The 23,604-nt window shown below is 38.3% G+C and overlaps 1 protein-coding gene across 1 annotated transcript in view; it reads left to right on the top strand.

The window, feature by feature from the left end:
- The window catches only part of LOC122749242 (schwannomin-interacting protein 1), an 830,285-nt gene that overhangs the window by 183,722 nt on the left and 622,959 nt on the right, over positions 1–23,604 (top strand). The window contains exon 4 of the mRNA XM_043995506.1: positions 9,461–9,611. Within this exon, the coding sequence (XP_043851441.1) occupies positions 9,461–9,611 (151 nt within the window). The remainder of the gene's footprint in view (positions 1–9,460; positions 9,612–23,604) is intronic.

Consider the following 23,604-nt stretch of genomic DNA (forward strand, 5'->3'; position numbering starts at 1 on the left):
CAGGAGTGGACACTATCAACATGACCCCAGGGAAATTCCATGTTCTTCTGCATTAACAGAAATTAAAGATGCTTGCCACCATATTAATCATTTCCTTCACAGAAACTGTATTTTAAATATAGTGTGCCTATACCATTGAGGGTCAAATATAGTCTAAAAGAGTACTGGAATTTTAGGTGAAAAAAGGCCAGGTGAAAACTGAGTTCAGTGCCTTATGGCATAATGGTAAGAGTGTCCATTTTAGAATGAGACGACAACTTGATTCAAATCCCAACTATGAGATTGATTTGTGGTCATTAAGGGCAAGTCACTTCACTTGCCAAAACCTCAGTTATCTGCAGAATGGGGATTGTAATGCCTTCCTCACTGGGCTATCGTAGGGATAAAATGAGATCATGTTTGGGAAGTTCTTTGTAAATCTGTCAAACAGTATAGAAATATCAGATCCTTTTATGCTGATTTGGAGACCTCTGAGCGAGCCACTAAACTTCTCTGACCTCCATTTGCTCATCTGTAAAATGGGAACAATAATCCTTGTACAGTGTGATAGAAATTTCAGATACTGTTATTACCAGCTACAGGTCCCAGACAAGATACTAAACCTTTCTAGCCTTCAGTTTCCTCAACTATAAAATATAGTTATAATAAGCAGCATGCATAGACATATATATACATGCATATATAGACCTATATGAATGTGTATGTATAAACACATAATTATCTGATGACATAATAATAATACATATATACATAAACTTTAAAGTTTTTAAAGTACTTTGCATGCTAATTTATTGATCCTCATAACAACTCTATGAAATAGGTACTATTATCATCCCCATTTTACAGTTGAGGAAACTGAGACTATGAGAGTTTAAGTGACTCAGTTAGCATCACAGAGCTAGTAAGTTTATGAGGCAATATTTGAACTAAGGTTATGCTGATTCCAAGTCCACCACTGGATCTCCCTTACTACTTAGCCACCTCTGGATAAGCTGGGAATGACATATACTGCCATAGGTTGTGGGGATCAAATGAGATAATTTATGCTTTGCCTACACTAAAGTGCTACAGAAGTATCAACTATCATTATTGTTGCCATTGTCGTCATCACCACCATCATGATTCGTACTTATTTTTATTGAACTGGTCCATTACTGGCTATGGATACTGCCACGATTGTAGAGTACTAGGCTGTTACTTTTTAGACCTCCTTCTAACCTGTTTCCTAGATATTAAGTGTGTGATTTCTATGCCTCCCAACAAAAAGTTCTGAACTCTGATACCTGGAATTTTGTCTTCTGGATGTTTCTCATAAAATTTTCCATCACCAAATGTAAGTCTTCTTGAAAGATAGTGAAGACTCCTTTTGTGTCTGTGTTGGACAAGGTAGCCATGGAGGACTCTTCCAACATTCAAATTCTCTAATTCAGAACCATCTTTATAATAGCATTGGGGAAGCTAGGTGGTACAGTGGATAGAGCACTGGCCCTGAAATTGGGAGAACCTGAGTTCAAATCTCACCTCAATTACTAGCTGTGAGTTCCTGGGCAAGTCACTTACCCCAATTGCCTTAAACATCTGGGGCCATCTCCAGTCATCTGATATATATCGTACCACTGGGCCCAGATGGCTCTGGAGGAAAGAGTAAGGTTGCTGATTTTTCACAGTCCTCCCTCACTGAAATCTAATTCACTGCAAGTCATGACATCACCCTGATGTCATGTTCCTCTTCAAAAATGAAGGACAAACAACAACAACAATATAAAGTATATGACATTATATGTATAGTATATATGAATATATAAAGGAGTTCTGTTTTTGTTTAGGATGAGGAACTCTTAGTGTGAGAACCTTCCAGTACAAGGTAAAGAACACACCATCTAGGATTCAGTAAATAAGTCTCAAGAAGTAGTATGAAGTACAGGGAGATTAGGTAAGTAGATAGCAAAGTGGTACAATGGTAGACCAGAACTTCTTAAACTTTTTCCATTCTCAACTCCTTTTTTTCCCAATAAATTTCTCTGTCTCTGTCTCTGTCTCTCTGTCTCTCTTTCTCTGTCTCTCTCTTTCCTTCTCCTTCTCCTTCTCCTTCTCCTTCTCCTTCTCCTTCTCCTTCTCCTTCTCCTTCTCCTTCTCCTTCTCCTTCTCCTTCTCCTTCTCCTTCTCCTTCTTCTCCTTCTCCTTCTCCTTCTCCTTCTCCTTCTCCTTCTCCTTCTCCTTCTCCTTCTCCTTCTCCTTCTCCTTCTCCTTCTCCTTCTCCTTCTCCTTCTCCTTCTCCTTCTCCTTCTCCTTCTCCTTCTCCTTCTTCTTCTTCTTCTTCTTCTCAGGGCAATGAGGGTTAAGTGACTTGCCCAGGGTCACACAGTTAGTACGTGTCAAGTGTCTGAACCCGGATTTGTACTCAGGTTCTCCTGAATCCAGGGCCAGTGCTTTATCCACTGATCCACTTAGCTGCCCCCTCCCAAGAAATTTCTATGCAACCCTTGGTGTATAAAATAAGCATACATAGCCTTTTACTGTTTCTAAATTTTTCACAACCCCTCACATTCAGTTATGTAACCCTATATGGGGTCATGACCTACAGTTTTAGAAGTTTTGGGATAGAGCACTGGGCCTAGAGTCAGGGATACCTGAATTGAAATTCACATTCAGATCCTTACTCTGCCTCAATTTCTTCAAATGTGATTATAAGAAAATTTATAAAATTATGTTCTGACTTTAATGTCCTCCATGTTCCTTTATTATCTTTGCCTTCCAAAAAAACCAGTACCTGAACAGTTTTTGAGAGGCTATTGAGTGGCTAGTACTTTCATAGTCCCTATGGGAAGATTTTTTTAAAAGATAGACTTATTTATGGTACTTAGTCTCTGCCAGCAAAGAGCTGCTAATATTGCAGGAGACTGGGGTTTGAATTTGTTGTGTGAACTTTTTTTGAAATTTCTCCTATTCAACTTGTCATTTTTCTCCCTACCACCCCTCCTATCAGTCCTCACAATCAGTGACATTGGTATATGTGTTGATGTCCCCTTAAGCAGCCTGACTTCCCATCCCAAAACTCTCCCTAATGCCCATGCCTTATATACTCTAGCTCAGCCCCCAAAGGGTTGGTCAGATTTTAACAGTGGCCTTGAACTCTGGAATTTCCTTCTATGGAATAATTTCATATTGTTCCTTCTCTCTATCTCACTCTTCCTATAATTATTTATAATGCTCACAGTGACCTGTAGTCTAGCTAGGCTGTTCTCCTAGTCCATCACTTATTCTCTGACCTCACTTCTTCTCTTCAATCTTGATTTGATAGTCGGTCATTTCATCCTTGAGCCCCATGCCCCTTTGTCTTAGCACCCAATTGTTCTTTGCCAAACTCCGGATCAGGGTTACCCCTAACCATACACTTTCTTCAGTGTAGGAAGAAGTTCCACAAACAAATAGCTCTATCCATCATAGATCTGTTATTTCGACACTATATCACATTCCCCCTTTTCTTCTCTAATTAACTATTACATCACTCAGCAATAGTTACTAGAGTAAGAGGACCTGGGTTCAAAGTTTAGCCCTGACATTTACTATCTAGGTGACATTGGGAAAACCAATGATTATGGGCCTCCATTTCCTTAGCTATTAAATGAGAAGGTTGGATTAGATCTCTTTTAATTGGCTCTTCTTTGTCCACACCAACCCCTTGACTCCTAATCCTGTCTCTTCTGGGAGCTTGCAATTTCTTTTTGTCTTTCTAATCTTTAATGTCTCCTTATCTACTGGCATCTTTTCTTATTACTTGTAATCTGGAACCTTTTTCATATGGTAATTGACAGCTTGGATTTCTTCTTTTGGAAAGTGCCCATTCATAATTTTTCCCCACATAGTTTGGAGAGTGAATCTTGCTCTTATATGAGTTTACCAATTCTCCATATATGTTGGATGTCAGATCTTTGTAAGAGAAATTTGCTAGAAATATTTTCTAATTAACTGCTTCTTTTCTAATTCCAACTGAAGTCTTAATTGTCAAATTTAATGACTTTTCTCCAATCCTCATCCTTTTTTAATCTCTCTAAAGTATTTTATACAGTTTCTTGGCACATAGAACTTACTAAATGGTTGTTAACAGATTAACAGTCATCTGGATATTTTCTCCTCCCTGGGCTTTCATAAACACTGCTCTTTCCTGATTCTTCTCTTACTTTTCTGACCATTACTTCTAAATCTGCTTTCCTAGATTGTCATTCTTGTCCCACATCCATGAGTGTGTGTGTATGTGTATGTGTATTTGTATGTGTGTGTGTGTGTGTGAACCCAAGGGCTTAGTCCTAGAACCTCTTTGCTCTAAACTTTCTCTCTTGGTGATCTCTTCAGTGCCCAGAAGTTCAGCATTCTTCTCTGCAGATGTCTCTCAAATCTATATATTAGATCCCTCATTCTTTCCTAACCTCTAATAGTGCATCTCCAACTGCCTATTAGACATCTTTGCCTAGAGATTCTATGAGCATCTCAAATTTAATATAGCACAAACAACTCATTGTCTTCCCCCTATTAACCTCTTCCTCTCCCTAACTTCCCCATCTCTGTCAGTGTACTCTTTAGAGTGATCTGAGTTTATACATCGAAGTGCTCTTTGACTCTTCATTAGTCCTTTTCCTTTCCCCATGTCCAATCAGTTGCCAAGTCTTATTGATTCTAATTCTATATCATCTCTGACTTCCATCACTTTCTTTCCATTAACAAGGATGCCACCCTCATATCAGCCCCCCTCAACCCTCACTTTTACTATTGAAATAGCCTCTTAGTTGGCCTTCTTGACTCCAGTATTTTCCCTCTACTTCCAATCAAGCAATAAAGATTTATTAAGCACCTACTATATGCCAAATTCATCCATCCTCCACACAGCTGCCAAGTGACATTCCTTTTTAAACTAATGAACATTTTTATTCAAAGTTTTCAATTGGGGGCAGCTAGGTGGTGCAGTGGATAAAGCACTGGCCCTGGATTCAGGAGGACCTGAGTTCAAATCCGGCCTCAGACACTTGACATGTACTAGCTGTGTGACCCTGGGCAAGTCACTTAACCCCCATTGCCCTGCCAAAAAAAAAAAAAAGAAAAAAAAGTTTTGAATTCCAAATTCTATCCCTCCTCCCCTCACCCCTCCCTGAGGTGGCAAGCAATGAGATATAGGTTACACATATGCAATTATGTAAAACATTACCATAATAGTCATTTTGTATAAGAAAATTTGAATAGAAGAAAAAAATGAAAGAAAGTAAAAATAGCATGCTTAAGTCTCTGTTCAATCCATATCAGTTATTTCTTTGGAGGTGGATAGTATGTTTCATTATTAGTCCTTTGAGATTGTCTTGGATCATTGTATTGCTGAGAACAGTTATGTCATTCACAGTTCTTCATCAGACAATATTGCTATCTCTGTGCACAATGTTCTCCTGATTCTGCACACTTCAGGGTACATCAGTTCATACAAGTCTTTCCAGGCCTTTCTGGAAATTATCCTGCTTGTCATGTCTTGTAGTATAATAATATTACATCGCCATCATATACCATAGCTTGTTTGGTCTTTCCCCAATTGATGGCCGTTCCTTTGATTTCAAATTCTTAGCCACCACAAAAAGAGCTGCTATAAATATTTTTGTACAAATAGGTCTTTTTTTTGGATGTTTTCAGTATATAAACTTATCAGTGGTCCGATTGACATTCCTAAAGCAAAGGTCTGATCATATCTTTCTCCTGCTCAAGAATTTTCAGTTATTCACTAATTATTCTGGGATAAAATACAAAATCATATTTTTTGCATTTATAATCCTTTACAACACAACATATCTCCAATATTTCTTCCACATTTATTTCAATTTAATCTTCTGAAAAGCACTTTATATTCCAGACAATGGAATACACAATGTTCCATTTTTTGCTTTCATGCCTTTGCATAAGCTGAACCTTATGCCTTAATTGTTATCCTACAACTCTCATTTTACAAATGAATGAATTAAGTCCCAATGAGAGAAAGCAATTTTCTTTTTTAAAAAATATTTTATTTTCCTCCAGGTACATGTAAAATTTTTTAACATTCATTTTTTGAAAACTTTGAGTTCCAAATTTTCTCTCTCCTTCCCTTGCTCCCCCTTCCTGAGACAGTAAACAATTTGATATAGGTTACACATGGTCAATCATACAAAACATATTACTATATTAGTCATGTTGTAAAAGAAGTCACAGACCTAAAAGAAAAAATGAAAAAAATACAGAAAGTGAAAAATAGTATGTGTTTATCTCCATCAGTTCTTCCTCTAGAGGTGGATAGCATTTTTCACCATGAGTCCTTTGGAATTGCCTTGAATAATTGTGTTGCCAAGAATAACTAAGTCATTCACAGTTGATTAGTAGACATGCTTTTATTGTTGTTCTCCTGGTTTTGTTCACTTCATTTTGCATATGATCATGTAAGTCTTTTTAGGTTTTTCTGAAATCTGCCTGCACATCATTTTTATAGCTCAGTAATCTTCCATTACACTCATATACCACAACTTGTTCAGTCATTTCCCAACTGATGGACATCAAGGGAAAGCAGTTTTTCCAAGGTCATAGGGCTAGTTACTAGCGAAGCCATCATTTAAACCTGAGTCATCTGACTCTTAGTTCCATGATTTTTCCATTATACCATGTTGATTCTACTCAGTGTAACCAACATTTATTACATACATACTGTAAATGACTCACTATTTTAGGTACTTCTAAACCTAATGAAGTTTGCAGTCTAATAGGGAAATATGATATAGAGGTCATTATAAGTATGTTATCAAAGGAAGGGCTTAATGAATTGCCCCAACTCACATAGGTGGTAAATAACAGAGGCAGAATTTGACTTCAAGTTCCTTAATTCCAAGGCTAGTGTGCCTTCTACTCTCTCTGATATTCCTTCTCATTACTTATATTCAATAACCTATTTCCATATAATATCTGAAAGGGGAAAATGTTTATATTAATTGGAGGTCACTGGGAAAACTCACAGATATCTAGGAATATGGGAGGGTGGTTCATCTCTCAAATTAGCTCAGTCATCATGTTATAAGCATCCACTCTGTAAACACCCCATGAGCATGTTCAGTTTGGTATTATTCCCAGCATGACAAATCATAACTGAAAGCTATCATTTCATAGGAGCTTATATGCATTTTCACTGAGAAATAAAATAGAATCTTAATAAATATCATTAAAACACTTCCATCCACTCAAATAGCAATTTGTAAGGTAATCTTTTTGTGTTCTAGACAATTGAAAGAAATTGCATTGACCCAGCCAACCAATTGAAACAGTGAGAGCAGTTTGCCATAGAAATGGCCAATTATACAGCTTGGATGGATCTAACCATCTATACATACATTGAACTATTACCTTTCTTTCCAATCATTCAAGAATCCTTTAGCACTTACATTGTATAAGACATTGTACTGAGTCTTCAGATCGATTTAGAAATGAATAAGACCTTATCCATGACACCTATGAAACTTAGAGTCTGGTAGGTGAGGTGAGAATAAAGAATCTCAGAAACTCAAGGTTGGAAGGAACATGTCTTATATATTCTAAGCCATTTATGAACAAAAATCCCCCTGCAATTTGCCTTTCAAATGGACACCCAATATTTATCTGAAGACTTCCAATTAGGGGGAACCCATCACCATCTGGGGGAGCCATATATATATATATCAAAACATAAAATGTAAATTAAAAAGAAAGTAGCATGTGCTAAGTGCAATTCTTCCTTTAGAAGAATGAGAGTTTTCACATCTATAACACGATTTTATCCCTAACCATGTAGTCTCATATATGATAGGTAGCGAGGTGGCATAGTGGATAGAGAACTAAATATGAAACCAGAAAGGCCTGATATCAAAACCTTCCCCAGACACTAGCTGGGTGACCATGGACCTGTCATCTTTCCTATTTTAGCCTCAGTTTCCATATCTGCAAAACAAAGATAAGAACAATAGCTATCTCACAGGGTTGTTAGGAAAATCAAATGAGATAACACATGAAACTTCACACACTTTAAAATTTTATATAAATTGTTCTTGTTGTTTTGTATGAGAGTTACAAAATGAAACCACACATGCCTATTAATGAGTTAGCTTTTTCATCAGACAGTCTTTTAATCTTCTTTTACATTTGGCTTTTCAAACTGTTGACTTTTTTCTCATGACTCTCCTGCATCGCTCTCATTTCCCTTTCCATTCTTTCCTCCTTTTCTCTACAACTTCTTTCTATTTCTCCTACTTTCTCTTCAAAGTCCCTTTTGAGAGCTTCCATGGCCTGAGACCAGTTCATATTTTTCTTGGAAGCTTTGGATGTTGAAGCTTTGACCCTGTTATTATCTTCTTCTTCTGAGGTTGTATTGTGGTCTACCTTACCCCCAAAGAAGTTTTCAATGGTCTGCTTTCTCTGCCTGCTCATCCTGGCTTACTATGTCTTGGCTTTTAACTCCTTTAAGTGTGGTGCTGCTTCCAGGACACATTGTTCAAGCTACAGCGTGGCCTGGGGGATGATTTGGCTTCTTCTTAGCCTGCCTGGCCTCGCTTTCACTTGATCTTAAACTCTCCACTGGGAGGGGGGGTGGGGCGGCTGCTTCTCGGCTCCACTCCTGTTCTCAGCTTCAGAGGGTCCCAGGTGTTTGGGGTTGGGGGGGGGGGGAGGCTTTAATCTCACCTGGCCTGTTCTCAGGTCCGGAGATAACCTCAGGCCTATTTACTAAGAAACCAACCAGTCAAGCTTTCTGTGGTGTGGTTCTCAGCTTCCGATGAGACTGCTCCCCTGCTCCCCTCCCCTACCTGGGTTTCCCACCGATCAGGATTTCATCCTGGTTGCCCGCTGGGGTGAGACAGTCGAATCCTTCCCCCCCAATCCACTGGTACCCCTGCACTTAACCCCCCTCCAGGCCAGCCGTTCAGTCCAACTGCGCCCTCCGTTCCAGAAGACACTGGTGCTGCAACCCATTCAGAGGCACTGGGGCAAATTCCTCTGGTGGGTGTCTGGTGTGTCGGCCCTATTGTGGGGTTAGGCTTTATTCATGGCCCAGCACGGCCCCCTGAAATATATCTATAGCTGGAGAAAACTCTCAGCCCGTATTTTTGTGTGTTTTTCTGCCCCAAGGGTTCTTTGATTGCTATTTTGGGGGTTATTGTATCAGGAGCCCTGTGAGCTTAGTGTCTTTCCCCCCCCCCATCTTGGCTCCACCCCCAATGAGTTAGCTTTTGACTGATAACTTTTGCACTACATTGGCATAGTTTAGGCTTATTTGATCAATCCTCAAATAAATAAAAACACCAAAACAGTTCGTGGCACAGTTAGGATTGGTGTCCTTAGAACCTCCTTCTCTCCAAAGTCAATGCTCTATGAACGTTGATATTTTTCTATTAGACTATGATCAGCCGTTGTCTCTGTGTTTTCCTTCTGGTCCCAGCATCCAGAGGGCATGGCGAGAATATCTCCAACGTCAAGATCTGTCCCATCAGGATCACCTGGAGAAGCGGAGCCCATCTCCCCCTTCTGTCTCCTCTGATAAGATGAGCAGCTCCATCAGCATGAACACCTTTTCGGATGGTAGCACACCCGTGAGTCATCTAGCTATTTGTTGTTGTGGTGGTGGTGGTGGTTTGCTTTGATATGAACAAACAATACTCAGAGCTTTGAGGCCATAAAAGAAATTTCTTAAGGAGAGCTAAAGACTTGGTTTAGATTGTGAATAAAAGGTCTCGGTTTACAAGTATAGGAAGTGATTGATCTGGGGCATCTCTAGTGCATCCAAATAGAGATTGAATTTGTAAAGCAAAAGGGATTTTTAAGAAGAAATACATTTTGTACTTGAAATATATCTGAAATGTGTAATGAGAGAAACTTGGATTTCCCTACATTAACCTTGGTTGGAGTTTTTCTTATTCACGGTCATAATATTCTTGGTATCCTGAGCTGGTCAAATTTTATGAAGGCAGCATTATACTAAAACTCCTTTTATAACAAGGATTTTGATAGCGTGTGAGAAAGCTTTTCATTTCCATTATATCACATGTAAATATGTACATATTCACATATATGCATATATGTACTGCACACAATATGAGAGAAAATGATCATCTATGTAATTTATGTTGTAGAGTTATATGAATTCAATAATTTTAACAGGAAATGTCAGTAGGTTGGTTTACTTCATTTGGCATTTTTTTTTTAAAAAAGAAACACTTGGGAGAGAAATTAAATCATTATCCACAGGTATTAAAAAACACCTTCCATTGTTGTTGACCTTCATAGTCTCATTTGTTCAGTTATAAAAGATTTTGAAGCATTTGGAACATAGTATGAATTTAGGGAGAAAATTAATGCGACGTCATATTATTTGAGATGTTTTGAAAATAATTTATTTGTATTTATTTTGATAAAAAGTTTTTATCACATCATGAATTTTAAAGAGGAGGCAAGGAAAGAAACTCATAGTCAGTTAAATAATACTGAAGAAGGATTTACTCTGGGCTGACACTAGAAATGCTTTTAGTACACATGGATTTCATTCAGGCAAGTGTTTTCATTTGGTTGATGTAAGAAGATGAAGTACCACTAGAGGTCTCTCTTCCACCATTTAGGAAAGCATTGGGGTTTGACGTTCTTATTGTTAATTCATGATTTGGGAGTGAAAAATAATATAGAAGGCTGGCCGTTTCGATTGCCTGCATTGTGAATGCCATTAGAATCATTTTTGTAAGATTATATTTGAACTCTATCAATGGAGGGTCAGAAATCACTTCTCCTGTGTGGTTTAGGGGGTTGGTTTCATTGATTTTGCACCTACCTTTGCTAGCTATTGTTATCGACCTCAATTGCCAGAACATTTCAGTATTTCTTTATCATAGACAGCGGAGACAATGAGATAGCTAATGGTTTTTAGGTAGTTTTAATTGTGTTCAAAATTTTGTTTGGATGATGGACTCAAAGACTCAGAGACTTGCTTTTGTTTCTGCTGCTTATTTCATATGTATATTTATCTGTTCATATTTCAAGAATGGTGAATATTATTGTGCTAACATCAGCCTTATTTATAGTTCATGACTTTACAGCTCTTGAATAGTTCTTCTCTTAAAGTTCCAGACAGATTTTTTAAAGTTAAGTTCTAGACTCACACAGAAGCTCTTTATCATTTGAAAAGAGGAGGTCTCACCTTCCCTTCCACTTGAGATGAAGCCATTACAATTGAGGGCACCATTACAAGAGTAGGGGTATCCTGAGGGCCATCTTTTCATCCTACCACAATCAGCTCTTCTCCCTATGTTAAGGGAAGGGGCACATTATTCTTTGATGAATAAGATAAGCTAACATAATATAAGCTTGGGAGAATTTAGAATCAATTTTGATAGAAAACTTTTCAAATATGGTCTGCTATAAAAGCAAAACAAACTATTTCAAATGTATATGGACAGTGACAGTCATTATAAAGAATCTTCTATATTCCTAGGTTGCATTGATATTTTCATGACTCTATTGATTGATTAAATTATACCAACTATCTCTTATAATTCTTTTTTTTTGGTGGAGCAATGAGGGTTAAGTGACTTGCCCAGGGTCATACAGCCAGTAAGTGTCAACTGTCTGAGGCCAGATTTGAACTCAGGTCCTCCTGAATCCAAAGCTGGTGCTTTATCTGCTGCACCATCTAGCTGCCCCCCAACTATCTCAATAAAAAACATCTTGTCATCATATGGAAAGGTCCAAATATCTATATATGTTTCTGTCACATGGGCAAAACACCCATAGATTTTTCTTTTCAATTTTCAACCCAGCCATGTTGACCTTATGTCAAAACTGTATCTTCACAAGGCTGGCAACTTAGGCTACAGTTACCCACAGGGTGGCAGAAAGATGCCAACTATAATCATTATGATTACAAATTTCAATCATACTGATCAATACATGTCAGTTGACAGGCTCAGCCCCACGCAGCTTCTCTTCTCTGGATCAGTAAACAAAGAGTCTCCAGAGAAGGATCAAAAAAGAAGATATGGTCCTTGGCCAAACTGCCAAATAAACTCTAGGATACTGACCCAAGTTGGAGCTGAAAAGGTGTTCCTGCCTTCTGATGAGGAGACTGTAGGCTTAGGGATCATGATAAATCAATTCAATGAGCATTTATTTAGTATTTAGCATATGCCAGTCAGTCTGCCAAATGCTGGCGATAACAAAGTAGTCTCTACCCTATAGAAACTCACATGCTACCATTCTGTGGATCTGGAGGGATATTAGCCTGGTAAAAGTGCCTGTTTCCCTATTATAGCTGAATATGAGAAGTAGCCTGGTATAGTAGGAGGAACACTGACTTGAGTCAGAAGAATGGATTAAAAATCTGCCTCTGATACTTATCTGTGTGACCTTGGGCAACTCACCCCAAGCCTCAGCCTCATCACCTATAAAATGAAATTGTTGAACTAGTCTAATTTCCTTCCAACTCTATTACCTATGATTTCAATATAAAGGGTAGAGACAATTGAGTAAGCCTGGGATTAGAGCCCATGAGTTGTCCTTGGTATTTCATTTTCTCTTTTTGTAGTTCTCATTATGCCTGACTCCTCTTTATCTGAGTAAGACAGTCTTTGCCTATTTTGAACCCTAACCTTCTGACCTGCTTCTCAATATGTGATAAAAACTTCCATGCCTGATTAAAATAATCTCCCTCTACTATCTGCTTGTCTTGATTATATGGAACCCAATTTGGAATACTACCTTTGACTGCTGCATCTTCCAGCCATGCTCTGAACAGGCAACTGGGTTTACTTAGCTGAATCTTCAATAATACTGATGTTGGAGTGATGGATACTTCTGCATATTGCGACAACCCAGAAATCCATATTTATCAGTTTAGTCCATCATCACTGTCATTGTGGTTCATGGAAATAAATAGAAAGAATATAGATTTGGCCTATGTTTTAAGTTTCAGTATGCCCCCCCCACCCAGATGTAACATCCAAAAAACGCACCAAACCAGAATATAACCACAGGAGGGGTAATAAGGTGATCTGTTTCCATGACAATTTCACGATTGGTGGGTTATAAACAGTGGATAAAATGATTGGGGGAAAAAGCCTTGTTTGAGCTTATAAATTACCTTCTCAATGCTCTTTGATTAAAACCTCAATCCTCAGCTGCTTAGGGCCAAATTAAAGAGCAACAGGAGGGATGATAATATTAAATTATATTAGCAATTTGCATATTAAGTAACTTCATACCATAATATATCGTGTGGCAATAGAAAATTTCTGTTTTAGCAAAAGTAGTTTTGACTAGTAACAGTTTCATGGTTAGGAAATGGATCAATGGTAATGGAAGAGGGAAAATAGTCACACAGTACTTTTACTCTGCAAAATAAGGGAAATGTATGGTTAATTCAATAGATGGAGTTGCTTTGGCACTTTAAAAATTATCCTATTTCTCATATTGTCCAATTGTGATGGCACACAATGGTGGAATCACACTTTAATGGAATCTACAGATGTCCTGTATGGCAAATGTATTCATAGAATCATCCTCTATACGAGTTGGAAAGGACTTCAGAAGTCATTTAGTCCAACCCATACATGAGGCATGAATCCCCTGTCACATCTCTGACAAGTGGCCACCCAGCCTCCACTTGAAATTAGTCACTAATGGAAGAGAGAAGTCATCACCTCTCAAGAGAGCCTGTTTCCCTTTTGGACAGCTTCATAACATATCATATTGCATCATATTTTATAATATCATATATCATAACAGAATCATTCTTGATATTAGTAATAATTCACTGATACTGCAAAAGTTTTTGGAAATTATTTCAAAGCAAGATTTGCTGCCTTTCTTTAATCTGTCCCCATTGCGTTCTGAAGGAGTAAATATTCTGCAAGAATTTCACTGATATCTTTTGCCTTATTGTATCTTAAATTTCTTCCAGTGTGCTTCCACTCCTACTCCCAGTGAGCCATCCCATTAAACAAAGGGAACTTTTTAAAGGAAAAGGAAAAGTAGATAAAAATCAGCAAAACCAATCACTATATCAAAAGTCTTAAAATATGCATGTGTAAACATACGTGTATATGTATGCATTTATATATGCACATATGTATGTGTATACATGTGTATACATATACCTCCCACATTGGCAAAACAGAAGGGGAGGTGTCCTCTCATATGTGTTCTTTGGGGTTATGATTATTCTTTGAGGTTTTGAAAATTCACTTTTGTGATTGTTCTTTCTTACATTGTTTCAGTCATTTTCTTAGTTTTCTTAACTCTGCTCACTTCACTCTGCATTAGATCATGTAAATCTTTCCATACTTCTTTGTATTCATCATATTTATTCTTTCTTACAGCACAGTAATATTCTAGCACATTCATAAATCACAATTTGTTTAGCCATTCCTCAATAAGTAAGCATTTATTATGTTTTCAATTCTTTACTATAACAAAGATGTTTGTTATAAATATGTTGGTGTATATAGATTTTCTGGAGGAGTAAATATTATTATCTAAATAGAATATGCTAGGTACTATGGAAATTATATGAGTACTGAGACTCAGGAGATCTGTGCTGCAGTCTGGACTCTGCCTCTAATTCACTGTGTTACCCAGGGGAAGTCTTTATTTTACCTCAGTTTCCTCATTTGTAAAATGATAGGTACAGATCACATTTTTGCTGACAGCTTTGGCTTAGCCTCTTCACCTCCGTTAACCACCTGCAAAATATGGCCACAGGGGGAAGTATGGTACAGTTGGGAAATTGCTGGGTTTGGAATTAGAGGACCTGATTTCAAACCCTGTTTCAACTACTTATGAGCTAATCATTAAAACCACCTGGAAATTAGTTTCCTCATCTTGAAAATTATGGAAATGAATGATCTTTAACTTAATGACCTTTACTGTTCCTTCCAGCTTGGAATATGTGATGCTGTGATTCAATGACCCTGTGACACGATCTCCATGGTATCTTAATTGTCTAAGGTTCTGCAATGGCATGCATACAAAAAGACAAGCTCTATCAGTCAATGGTTTATATTCTACTAAATGACTAGGGAATGACTTAAGTATATTGGAGCTTTGCTGAAGCACTGTTTTATACTAAATAATAATAATATAGTAATAACAACTAATGATAAACAGTAGCATTTCTTTTCTTTATTTCTTTCTTTTTTGCTGGGCAATGAGGGTTAAGTGACTTATCCAGGTTCATACAGCTAGTAAGTGTCAAGTGTCTGAAGCCATATTTGAACTCAGGTCCTACTGAATCCAGGGTCAGTGCTTTATCCACTGCGCCAACTAGCTGCTCTAACAGTAAACATTTCTATAGGGCTTTACAGTTTGAAAATTCTGTATGCTATCTCACTTAATCTTCACAGTAACCCCGGAAGGGTTGTTATTATTAATTCCATTTTACAAATGAGACAACGGAGGCACAGAGAGGTTCAGTGACTTACCCAGGGTCACTGAATTAAAGTATCTGAGAAAGGATTTGGACTCAGGTCTTCTTGACTACAAGTCCAGTGCTCTAAAGACTGTAATTTACAACTTACAAGTGTAAGTTGCTTTTGGGCCATGCTTATCAATAAGCATTAATTGAGACCCTATTATGTGTCAGGTATTGTACTAGGTGCCATGTATAACACTAGGAGAAAATCCAATATTGATTTAGTATTTTATATTTGACTCCATCCTGTAATTTATTCTAGTGTGCAACTGCCAGATCCATCTTTCTTTGTCTCTAATTATACTCAGAAGTTCATGAGTCCAGAAGTTCAGCTGTCTTCTCTGAGTTAAGTTTAAAAGTTAAATTTACCTATAAATCATTTTAATTAAAAGAAAACTGTTTGGGGGTGGAGCCAAGATGGCAGAAGAAAGGCAATGACTTCCCTGACCTCTCCCCCAAATCCCACCAAATCCCCTCAAATAATGCCATAGGACAATTGTTGGAGCAGAAGAACCCCCATAAAAGCACAGGGTGAAATAACTTTCCAGCCAAAGACAATTTAGAGGGTCAGCAGTAAAGGTCTGTTGTACCAGGGTGAGAGTGGAGTGTGCTTAGTGGACCCAGCCCCAGCCCCAGCCCCACTGAACCAGGCTTTGGGAACCACTTACTCAACTGTGGCAGCAGCTGCTTCTGGAACTCAGTCCACTGTTAGAGAGAGGAGCTCAGCACACAGTACAGACCCAGCTTGGAACAGACAGTTCTTCCAGGACTTCAGAGTCTTCAATGCCAGCTGCTTCTTCTGAGGCTTGGCTCATGGACTGGTGAGGAGCTTCGGCAGTTGGCCCTGGCTGTGGCCTCTGCTGGAATTGGGGCAAAGCGCCTAGGTTCTGATCCAGTGAGTGGACTCTAGTGGTAGCAGCCCAGTGGGGGAGGGACACAGGGAGGCCAAGCTTCTGACCATAGAGAATCAGATTTCAATCAGACATCTGCTTTTGAGCTGAGATGAGTAGGTAAAGAAAGCAGAGGACTATAGAAAGCTTTTGGCAGTGGCGGGGGGGGGGGGGGGAGTAGACCAGAATGCACTCTCAGAAGAAGATAATAACAAAGTCAAAGCTCCAGCATCCAAAACTTCCAAGAAAAATATGAATTGGCCTCAGGCCATGGAAGCTTTCAAAAGGGAATTTGAAGAGAAAGTAGGAGAGAGAGAAGGAAGATTTAGAGAGATGGAGAAAAGAATGGAAAGAGAAATGAGAGGGATACAGGAGAGTCATGAGAAAAAAGTCAACAGCTTGAAAAGCCAAATGGGAAAGGAGATACAAAAGCTCTCTGAAGAAAATAATTGCCTAAGAATTAGGATTGAACAAACGGAAGCTAGTGACTTTATGAGAAACCAAGAAACAATAAAGCAAATCCAAATGAATAAAAAAATAGAGGGCAATGTGTAATATCTCCTTGAAAAAATAGCTGACCTGGAAAATAGAATAAGGAGAGATAATTTGAAAATCATTGGACTACCTGAAAACCCTGACCAAAAGAAGAGTTTAGACATCATCTTCCAAGAGATTGTTGGGGAAAATTACCCTGATAATTCTACAAACAGAAAGTAAAATAGAAATTGAAAGAATCCACCAATAACCTCCTGAAAGAGATCCCAAAAGGAAAACTTCCAGGAATATTATAGCCAAATTCCAGAGATCCCAGGTCAAGGAGAAAATATTGCAAGCAACTAGAAAAAAGGAATTCAAATACTGTGGAGCTATAGTAAGGATAACACAAGATCCAGCAGCATCTACATTAAAGAACCCGAGGGCATGGAATATGATATTCCAAAGGGGCAAAGGAACTGGGACACTACAGCCAAGAATCACTTACCCAGCAAAACTGTGTATAATCTTTCAGGGGGAAAAACAGGACTTCAGTGAAAAAGAGGACTTTCAGGCATTTGTGATGAAAAGACCTGAACTGAATCGAAAATTTTACTTTCAAATATAAGACCCTAGAGAAGCATAAAAATGTAAACAGGAAAAAGAAATCATGAGGGATATTAAAAGATTAAACTGTTTACATTCCTACATGAGAAGATTATACTTCTAACTCATAAGAACTTTCTCACAGGGGGCACAGGTGTGAATTGAATATGAAGGGATGATATCTGTAAAGCATTTATTTTTTGTTTATCCTTGTTTTTTGTGGGGCACGCATGATGGGATGGCTTATGTCTCAGGCCGGATTTGGGCTCAGGGCTGATACTTTGTCTACTGCGTCACCTAGCTGAACCATGATGACATCTTTAAAATAAAGTTAAGGGGTAAGAGGAACGCATTGGAAAAAAAGAGAAAGGGAAAGGCAGACTGGGGAACAGAAGATCACATAAAAGAAAGAAGAAAAAGCTTATAGAGTGGAGGGGAAGGTGGGGAAGGAGCAGGGGAGTGAGTCAACCTTATTTTCATCAGAATTGGCTCAAGGAGGGAATAACATACATACTCAAGTGGGTATAGTAATATATTTTGCCCTGAGGGAAAATGGGAGGGGAAAGAGATAAGGGGAAGGGGGAGAGGTGAAGGAAGGAAGGGCAGATTGGTGGGAGAGGGCAGTAAAAAGCAAAACACTTTAAGGAGGGATAGGGTGTAGGAAGATAGAAAATAGAGTAAATATCAAGGGGGGAATAAAATGAAGGGAAATAGAGTTAGCAATAGTAACTGTGAAGGAAATGATGAGCAGGATGATATCAGAAGGATGTATGAAAAATGCAAACCCTCAACAGAGTAAGAACTGATGGCATCTGAATACAGATTGAAGTATAATTTTATTTGTTAGCTCCTCTTTCTAAAGTTATTTTGTCTATTTTCTTTCATAACCTAATGTGAAGATGTTTTGCATAACTGCACATGTATGACTTATATTGAATTGTTTGATTTCATAGCGAGTGGTTGAAGAGGGAGAGAGGAAGAAAATTTAGAACACAAAGTTTAAAAAAAATCAATGTGAATAAAAATTGTGTTTTTTACATGTAACTTGGGGAAAATTCTAAATAAAATGAAAATTAAAAAAAAGAAAGAAAGAAAACTGTTACCTTTGTGTCACTAGTTGCCCTTGTACAATTAGAAGAAATCTCTTATCCTTGAAGGCTGCAGTTGGATGCTAGGGAGTCTGGTTTTTTATCTCTCTGGCATTGGCTGTTCTTCAGGGAAGCCTGGTCTGCTATCACTGACACTAACTAGCCATGCAGGTGGACACCACTAATGAGTTTTCCTAGCAAAAAGATGGAAGGAGAGGTTGTTGCTGGCCCTGCCTTCCAGACTCCCATCCAATCATATTGTTTTCCACTACCTATGATACTTCAGACTTTTTAGTCAATCATATTGTTTTCCAATTGTGATGCTTCCTGTTCTTTGTTCTCTTGTACTTCTCAAAATGACAGATAGGCTAGTAAGCCCTACTTCATGGGCTTTTGGCTGACTGGAATGCTGAGAGACCCATTTTATTGGTAATCACTAGCTTTACCAGTAAAGTGAATGTGCACACAACTTTGTGCCTCAGTTGATCTTCATTTCAATTGTGACAACTACAAGGAAGGCAACTATCCCTATGGTCAATGATATATTCTTATATTCTTTAGGGAGAAGGAAAAGCTACATATACAGAAAAAAAGTGAAAATACTTGCAAGGTAGTTATGGAGAGATAGCACTAGCAATTGGATGGGAGGAATGTCATGGAAAAAGAAGGTTATAATTGAGCTACATTTTGAAGGACTGGAGGGGTTCTAGAAAGTGTCAATGAGAGAGTGCTTGCCAGATATGAAGGCTGGTCAGTACAAAGACACAAAAATGAGAAATGGAGTGCGAGGTGTCAGGAACAGAGATGAGTCTTTGGAATGTTTGTACACGAGATAGTGTGAGAGAAAGTCTCCTCTGAGCTGACACTTCTTACCTTAAATTCCAAGCTATCCAGGGCCATGTTTTACTGAGGTCCCAGTGTATATTTGTACAGTATTGATTTGTTGAATGGAAGTATCTGCTGAGGTCAGATCCATCAAGGTATTTTACAAGTATAATTTGGCTCTGTGCCTTTTTCTCCTTCTTCCCTCCCTTCCTGGAATGCCCCTCCCACTCTGTCTCTTCTAATCCTACACATCCTTACAGACCCTTTCAACTTCAAGATCCTATGATTTTGTAATACTTGTCAACCAATATTATCCCTTTAACAAACTTAATGGATTAAAAAAAATTCTCCAGATATTTTTCTCCCAGCTTCCATGGCTTAAAAGTATGCTTTGAATTAAGCTTTGGGAGGGCTTGATTTTGGAGAAGCTGCTAAAATTGAACAGGTGCCATATTCAAGAGAATTGGCTGGCTTTAGAAGCCATCTTTTGACTGCTGACTCATCCATCTGGGGTGACATAAACTCTCCAGCACACGCTCAGAGCCTATTGATCTTCCACGTATGGATTCAAAGACCTTTGGATTAACCACTTCTTTATCTGAGAAAGATGTTGCAGGAAGGACTTATATTTTTCCAGAGCACTGCTAGCACATTCTCAGCATCTGTACTTAGATTATATCCACCATCATGTCCTTATGACAAGGCTTGAAGTTGAATAAATCACTGGCTCCTTAAATTAAACACAGAGAAGGGCTTCTGTTACAGACCCTGCTTTGATGATCACGTTGAAGCTTTTTCCTGATGTCAGTGAGTGTGGATGATATTCTAGGCTCAAGGAGAAAGTAGGAGGGAGTTCAGTGGGAGGGAATGCCCAGCTTTCAGATGAAAAATGTCTGTGGACAGTGATGTGGCAGTAAAAGCTGCTACTTATGGTTAGATTCAAAGCCTGTAGGATTAAATCACTACCAACCCTTTGCTTTTGGATGGAAGCTCTTGCAACTTAAGTGCTGTTTAAAGAGGAAGGATTCAGCAAATAGTAAGGGGTGTCTTGCACATTTTTGATAAACCAAACTTGTGACTTTTTTGGTACAGCTAACTCCCAGCAAGGAACTTTCCTAGACAGTGCAGATCAACACATGGTCAGGACTGCATAGAATCATAAACACTTTTGGAGAACTTGGTGAAACATTGGACTTCTTGTCCTCAGAATAATGTTTTTAAATTCGTAAAAAAAACAAAAATAGGAATTACAAAGCAAGCAATTTATATTGACAAAGAGTTAGCAAAGTATTTTTACAAAACAAATCCAGGGATCTCAGGTTAAGAATCTTTGTAGAAAGTTGCCAGAGGGCACAGAGAGATACTCAAACAACCAATATAAGGCAGACAGGACTTGAACCCAGCTGTTCCTAACTCCAAGGCCAGCTCAGGATCTATCACACCTTTCTGTTTCTCACCCTATTCTGAGTAGATGCATCATATATGTGGTCATTGATAGTATAGGTCAAGTTAGCCTTGTGTGTGTGTGTGTGTGTGTGTGTGTGTGTGTGTGTGTGTGTGAGAGAGAGAGAGAGAGAGCTAATCAGGGTTAAATGACCTGCCCAGGGTCATACAGCTAATAAGTGTCAAGTATCTGGGGCTGAATTTGAACTCAGGTCCTCCTGTCCCCAGAGCAGTGACTCTATCCAATTGTTGCCACCTAACTGCTATTATGCCTTTAATTTTTTCATATGAATTAAAAAAAACTCCAACTCCTGGCATGTTCCTTGGATGTTGTGGTTATGTAATGGTAAACTCTAATAAGGAGGATTTGACATTTCCCCCAGTGGTAGTTCAAAAAGAAAACTAACATAACTTGTATGTTACAAAATGTTTTTCCTTTTTAATTTTTTTTATAATGATGCAAGGTCATTTTGGGAAGAGGGAATGATAAAATTAGACATTGCCCTGATGTTTGTTCTTATCATTTTACTTACTGGGTTCTCAGTATCAACTATAAAGAGACATTCATCTTCAAAAGAAGTAAATACACAAATTATATACATATATGCAAATATATTTATATGTATACATATATTATGTATGAATGCAAATACATATACAGGTATATGCATATATTCATAGACATCTACACAGGCATGTTATATTGGTGTGTGTGTGTGTACATGCATGTGTGCATGTGTATGTATATGCATGTGTGTATATGTATAAAGTGCCTCCAGGTGATTGTGCTGTGTTAATCATGGTGATTTGGTGAGGTCAGCAGGCTGGATCCATTGCCTGAGATTGGAATTGATGCGCTTTTCCTCCTTATTCTCACATTTTTTAATAGATGCAATATTAAAAAGATAAAGACAATAGTTTAAATATATGGTCACAGTTTAAATATACAGTCACCAGTTTTAAAGAATTAAGTTAGGGGGCAGCTAGGTGGCACAGTGGATAGAGCACTGGCCTTGGAGTCGGGAGTACCTGAGTTCAAATCCAGCCTCAGACACTTAACACTTAACTAGCTGTGTGACCCTGGGCAAGTCACTTAACCCCAATTGCCTCACTAAAAAAAAAAAATTAAAAAAAAAAGAATTAAGTTAGTTTGGGAGAGAGTGTGCCATAGTGCTTAGAGAGCCAGTTTTGAATCAGGAAGGCCCAGGTTCAAGTTCTATGTCTGACACATGCTGGTTCTATGAGCCTTGTAGTACCCAGTGTTCCAAACAGGTATCTAAGATTATGAGTTGTGGAGTAGGCACCAATCTTTATTGGTAGAAGATATTTCTTCACTGAAAGTTCCTTACATCAATAAAATCACCAGTCTGGACCAGAACAGCAAAGCAAACAACAAAATAACCTTACTTAGGTGGGATTTGTCTTCTTTCTCACTGGAACTTAACTGTTAACATTTTTATCATTTGCTAATTTTATTTTTATGGGCAGTTAGGTGGCAAAGTGGATAGAGTGCTGGATCTGGAGGCAGGAATCTGGTCTCAGACACTTACTAGCTGTGTGACCTTGGGCAAGTCACTTAACCTTGTTTGTCTCAATATCCTCCTCTGTAAAATGAGCTGGAGAAGGAAATGACAAACCGATCCAGTAAGTTTGTCAAGAAAAACCCCATGAAGAGTCAGACATGACTGACAATGACTGAACAACTACAACAATCTTGTTTGTAAGATCATGAGATTTAAAGTTAGAAGTGATCCTAGAGCTAACCTTCATTTTACAAAGGAAAAAAACTAAGGACGAGAGAGGAGGTGTCTTGCCCATTTCAATGATGCAGTCTAGTAAGTGGCTGATGTAAGTTTCAAGCTCATGTCTTCTGACTCCAAGTCCAGTCCTCTATCCACAACCCCCCAGTAACCCCTTATGGAACTTGAAGGTTTTCCTTTAAAGTGAAAAATGAACTCACCTTGTTTCTCCTAATGTCATCATGAAATTCTTTCTATCATGTGGACATAGCCCTGGGGCTCAGTTGCTTTACTTGGTATCAAAATTCCTCCAGGATTTATTCTTTTTCTAGTGAGAGACTACTCAAATGCTAATCAAAGGGAAGCTATTGGTCTGCCCTCTCTATCTGCCTCAGCAGTTCCTATAACTTTTCTTTAGGGAAAAGAACCACTTACCATAAGACTATCTATAATCAGAAGGGAGTAATTTTCCACTCTCTCTTGAAGAAGAGCTACCTTCCCTGCTCCCAGTAGATATTTACAGTGTTAGCTGAAATTAGCATTCTAAATATGGGTATAGCTAGATTAGAACACTTTGAAGGTCTAACTCCAAAGGAAATGTTCTACCCCCAGCCCATTGAAAGACCATAGCACCTCTTCTATCAGCTAGGGTTATCTTCAGGCACCTGAAACTTGTGTAAAGGATGTAGATCAAAATACCTAACATTCATATAGTACTTATGGTTAATAATGTACTGTACATATTATTTTCTCAATTGGTCCTTATAGCAACCCTCTATGGTAGATGCTCTTACTACCCCTATTATTTAGATGAGGAAGCTGAAACTGAGAAAGGTGAAATGATTTGCTCAGGGTCAGACAGCTAGTCAGTGTACAAGGTAGCATTTGAACTCAAGCCTTTCCATTCTATCTATCTACTACACTACCTTTGTGTCTCCATTGCTTAATACCACACGTGAAACATAACAGATGCTTAATAAATAATGATTGACGTAGCAAAAAAGACTCTCAGAACTGATATCTCAAAGAGTTTATATCACTTTCAGAACAAAAATGTGAAACGATAC

Source organism: Dromiciops gliroides, chromosome 3 (assembly GCF_019393635.1).
Source record: "Dromiciops gliroides isolate mDroGli1 chromosome 3, mDroGli1.pri, whole genome shotgun sequence".
NCBI lineage: Eukaryota > Metazoa > Chordata > Mammalia > Microbiotheria > Microbiotheriidae > Dromiciops > Dromiciops gliroides.